Source organism: Condylostylus longicornis, unplaced genomic scaffold (genome assembly GCF_029603195.1).
Source record: "Condylostylus longicornis isolate FDR11 unplaced genomic scaffold, ASM2960319v2 ptg000040l, whole genome shotgun sequence".
NCBI classification, from domain to species: Eukaryota; Metazoa; Arthropoda; class Insecta; order Diptera; family Dolichopodidae; genus Condylostylus; species Condylostylus longicornis.
Window position 1 is genome coordinate 8909850 of NW_026578009.1, and position 5132 is coordinate 8914981.

The 5132-nt window shown below is 29.4% G+C and overlaps 1 protein-coding gene across 1 annotated transcript; it reads left to right on the forward strand.

Moving 5' to 3' along the window:
* The first annotated feature begins 2177 nt into the window (after positions 1-2177).
* Positions 2178-4859, forward strand: LOC129609807 (ornithine decarboxylase 1-like). The gene is made up of 3 exons (XM_055521928.1): positions 2178-3021; positions 3157-3562; positions 4748-4859. The coding sequence occupies exons 1-3, from the start codon at positions 2178-2180 to the stop codon at positions 4857-4859; spliced, it is 1362 nt and encodes a 453-aa protein (XP_055377903.1).
* The last annotated feature ends 273 nt before the right edge of the window (positions 4860-5132 follow it).

The window sequence follows — 5132 nt, forward strand, 5'->3', positions numbered from 1 at the left end:
GGACGGACGGACGGACGGACATATCTAAATCAACGCAGAATTTTACGCTGAGCAAGAATATATATATATGTCCATACCGCAGATGACTCCTTCAAGTAGTTACAAACTCCATACCAAAGTTAATATACCCTTCACGAAGTGCAGGGTATAATAAAAAAATCTGATGTGGTCAGCACATAACCGACCGCAATGTGAATTGTCTAGTTAAGTGAAAGTGTTACAGAATATTATAAAAATGTCTGCTAAATACTTGTTTTCAATTTTGAGGACGTTAGTAAGCTTATAGTTAACATATCTAGAAAAATGTAAATTTGGCTCTTAGTAGAGTTTCGCTTTGTGCTACCCGAATTCCCTGAAATGCTCGCCAGTTAGTTTCGGCAACAACCAGAACTCAAATATCAAATTTCAAAAAATTCCATCAATTCGTTCTGTTGAGCTGAGTTTATATATGAAATTTCAAGTAAATCGGTTGAATATTTTCTTCAAAATGTTCAAAAATGTAAAACAGGCTCGGTAAAAAGTGCAGTTCCCAAGGCCAGATGCCCAGATATATCCTAAAAGTTAATCAATCCGTGCCATGGTCGAAATAAACTTACATATAAAATTTCATCAAAATCGGTTCAGCCGAACTTGAGATACACGCGTGCACACACAGACCGACAGACCGACAGGTTGCTAAAAATAGTTTATTTACACTTCCCTACTATGGAGAAGTGCCTTCCCACCGAAAACTCGATATTCAAAATTTGTTGCCATCACATAACCTACCTATTGTATACACAATACGGCCGGTAAAAACAATTTAACAAAAATTCAACTAATACATTTAAAACCGGTATTAAACAATCTGAATTGATAAATTCCAAAAGCTTGGCTTACATATTTGATATATTATAATAACATGAAAATCGACATAGACAGTTAGTAGCCGTGACGTAGTTAATATCAAGTTTTTAAAGCTTACAATGACATTCATCTCTCGTAATTACCATATTCTCAATATTTGTTTTATAAAATATATGCAGTTACGCTCGTGCTTATTATTTTCTAATGAATCAAATCTATTTATGGCCAATTAATTGCAACGGTAATTTTTGTTATTGAATTTTGTTTTGTTTAAGTTGAAAATATGTAACTCAAATTCAAAAACGATAGAGAGTTGATATACACATAAGAGTAAATGTACAAGTTTAAGTTATTCCAACATTTCTATTATTGAAAAAACTTTGCATAAGAAGGAAAATACTAATTCCTGGGTCTTCCTTATTGTTTTGTTTGTTCTTTTTCTATATATCGCTTGTAATTAAGTAACAAATTTGAAACGCTTTCATAATATGTTGAGCCGCCTTTAAATTTTTATCAAGTTCTTATCAATTAATTACAGTTTCCATTTCTATAAGTAGTTTGTGGAAGTACCTAAAATTAAAAATTTATGTAAGTAGAACTCTATTCGCTATAAAACACAAATACATAATGGATTTTCCTTATAATAAAAGCTGTAATACGCTATTTTATAATATGCTAAAAAGTTTTACTTGCATTTGACTTTAAAATTTAAATTTTTTATAGACGATAAAACAATAGTCGTAATTGAAACATAAACTATTAATCACTATCATATTCGAATATCAAATTGAAAGCTTTGGTTTTACATTGTATAACAATTGGTTTGTAATTGTATAACACTATAATGTTCTAATTTGTTTTTGTGAAATTCTGGATTTTTGCAAAATTGTTCAACATTTTTCTTAAAATTGAAGTTCCATATGGTCATAATACCTTTTAGCATTAACAATTTTTTGTTATTTTTATTTTGAATTTTAATTAATTTCGATATTGTGTTGATAATGAAAATAATCGAAATTCCAAAGTTTTTTCACTATCTTTAAAGCTTAAATTTTCCTTAAACTTATAAATTAGATTTCTCTTTAAAATACGTCTGTGTTTTCTTTTACTAATTTTAAAGTGAAATCCCAATATAATTTTAAACGATTTTGCAGCAAAACCGAGTTAACCTTTTCAGTTAATTGCAGAGACTAAAATCATTCGAAAAGTGAGCGTTTCTTAAGCAACATTAAACTTTTTATTTCGGCAAATAATTATAATTAATAAAATATTATTTAAAAACTGTTACCTATTTATTTAATAATATTACCAAAATCAAACTAAAGTAGGAAATGGAAGGCATAAACTTTTATAATAACAAATTGAATTTGAACGAAATCGTTAACGGTGTAGAATACAAGAATTCAGATGAATCATTAATGATTTGCGATTTAACGGAACTGTTGAAAAAATATGATCAGTGGATTCAATATATGCCAAGAGTGACACCATTCTATGCTGTTAAGTGTAATGATAACATAATGGTATTGAAATTTTTAAGTTCACTTGGTGTCAGTTTTGATTGTGCATCAAAAGCTGAAATCGAAAAGATTTTAAGTATTGATGTTGAACCAGAACGAATAATTTATGCTCATCCAACTAAATTAATAGGACATTTGGAATATGCTAAAGCAAATAATGTAAAAATGATGACTTTTGACACAGATTTAGAATTATTTAAAATTAAAGAGAATTATCCTGATGCTGAGCTTGTATTAAGAATTTGTTGTGAAGCAAAATTAGCATTAAGTCCATTAGGTGGAAAATTTGGATGTGAACCAATTACTGTGGCACCTAAACTTTTAGAACTTGCAAAAAAATTAAATTTGAACATTGTTGGTATATCATTTCATGTCGGTTCAAATTGTTTGGATCATGATGCATATGATGAAGCAATTAGTAAAGCACGTGATGTATTTAATATTGGTAAAGAGCTTGGTTTCAAAAATTTGAATTTGCTCGATATTGGAGGTGGTTTTCCTGGTTCTGATGATTCCGCATTCCAAAAAATGTGTGGAATAATAAATAAATCTTTGGATGAATATTTTCCTGGCGACGATGTTCGTTTCATTGCTGAGCCAGGACGTTATTTTGTGACATCAGCATTCAAACTAATATGCAAAATTCATTCGAAACGTGAAATTAAAATTGATGATCAAATCCAAAAAATTATGTATTATGTAAATGATGGTGTTTATGGAACTTTAAATGTTATTACATATGACCACTACATACTAAAACCGAATGTTATCAAGTATCAATTGAATGAAGTGGATTCAACAGAAACTGAATCACAAATACCAGAGACAGTTCCAAATGAAGAATTATATAAAAGTTGCATATGGGGACCAACATGTGATGCTCTAGATATTATTTGGGATGATATGAATTTACCTAATTTGTCAATAAATGATGCTTTCGTTTTCGATGAGATGGGCGCTTATTCAACAACACTTTCATCTGGATTTAATGGTTTTCCACAACCAAAAACCCTTTACTATTATGATCGTCAATATACCACCAAAGATTCAAAGTATGCAAATAACATTATCGTTAATATAGACGAGGGAATATGCAGTCATAGTAGCTGTAGCGATAGTAATGATAGCAATGACGATGATGATAATGAAATTGATTCAATTTCTTCAGATGATGGAGCTGATTACGCAAATGCCAAGTATGTCAACAATAATAAAAAAGTTGATATTTTAAAAACGTCAGATACTAACAATAACGAAATTTGTTTAAAAAGCAATAACTTATGATATTTAATGAAATTATTTGAATTTTTGCATCTTTTAAAGATTATTGTGGCTCTTAATAAATTAGTAAATAAGTTCAATGTAGTAAATGTGAATAAAAATGTATTTATTGAATTTAATTTTTTGTTTATTGTTCAGAAAGCAAATTTGGAGCACAGCTTTTTGTTGTTTTACATATGAAAATTTTGTTGTTCAATTAAAACATCATTTCATAATACAAAATAGAGGAAGACTTAACTAAAATATAATCAAAACAAATAAAAACAGTTTCAGTTGGTATAAACCGACAGAATTATAATCTGCACGTTTGTTGTACAGCAATTACACAAAACTGTGAAACCATTCTATAGAAGCTTTACAGATATATCTGACCTATAACTCGACAGACAAATATTTCCAAATATTTAAAATTAGCTTTATCCGAACCGTTGCAGTCATCCTATTAAAACACGTATACAAAATTTCATATATATACCTTTATTAGTTTTTGAAATAATTAAAATAAACTCTTTCAGTTGTATGGCAGCTACCTGAACCCGTTGTCCGAATTAATCCAATTACAATAGGGTTCGTATTTGGCATAAAAGAAACAACTTGTGAAAGTTTGGTGTCGATTGCATTATTCGTTTTTGAGTTATCGAGCGATCGGACGGACGGATGATCGGACGGACGGATGATCGGACGGACGGATGATCGGACGGACGGACATGTCTAAATCAACGCAAAATTTTACGCTGAACAAGAATATACGCTGAACTTGCTAAAGTCCTTTTTTCTAAATACTTGTGTTTCCCAAAGTAATATAAAGAAAAAGTAATATGTTTCTTTCAAACCCTCTTGTAGCCCTTTCAAACTGTTTGTTTGAAGCTTCTATCATTTTTGGAAGAGAAGTTATAAGACAAAAAGTTTAGACAAGTAGAAATCTCGTGAAAATTTATGAGGTTTGACAACTAGTTTTGAACAATAATTTTATATGTTAATATAAATGATGGTATATGTTAAAGTATTGATTACTGAACCACCCGGTACGTTGTTCATTTTATTCTGAATGTATTACTAAATGTTCATAAATACTTTTAAATTGAATCGTCGCAATTTAGATTATCACCAGATTATGCACAAGATCAGAAAAGCTTTGATTTGTGCCGAATTTGCATAATTTGCCAAAAGATGAATTCAAAGGTTGCCTTACGAATCTCTTCAACATTTTGAAGAATCATGTAATATATAAACTAAAATGGAAACGCTAATGATTCAATCAATTTTTAACTTATTTGTAATTTATTTTTATAAATTCAATAGATTTTTAATGTCGCAGAAAAAAATTATTTAAATTATTTACCAAATAGTATTTCGCTGTGGTGAAATCAAATCACTCTCAAACAATTTCTCCATTTGAATTATTTTTAAAAGCAAATTTTTTGCATGTTTAAACTATTAGTTCGGTAGATGTTTTTCCTTGAATGCAGATGTGTTTGGTAGTCT

Excerpts from the sequence above, each read along its gene's own strand:
- LOC129609807 (XM_055521928.1), top strand. The coding sequence starts at position 2,178 with ATGGAAGGCATAAACTTTTATAATAACAAATTGAATTTGAACGAAATC. Across the intron at positions 3,022-3,156 it reads ATGCAAAATTCATTCGAAAC|TGGATTCAACAGAAACTGAA; the intron begins GTGAAATTAAAA and ends AATTGAATGAAG. Across the intron at positions 3,563-4,747 it reads GCTGATTACGCAAATGCCAA|ATTATCACCAGATTATGCAC; the intron begins GTATGTCAACAA and ends GTCGCAATTTAG.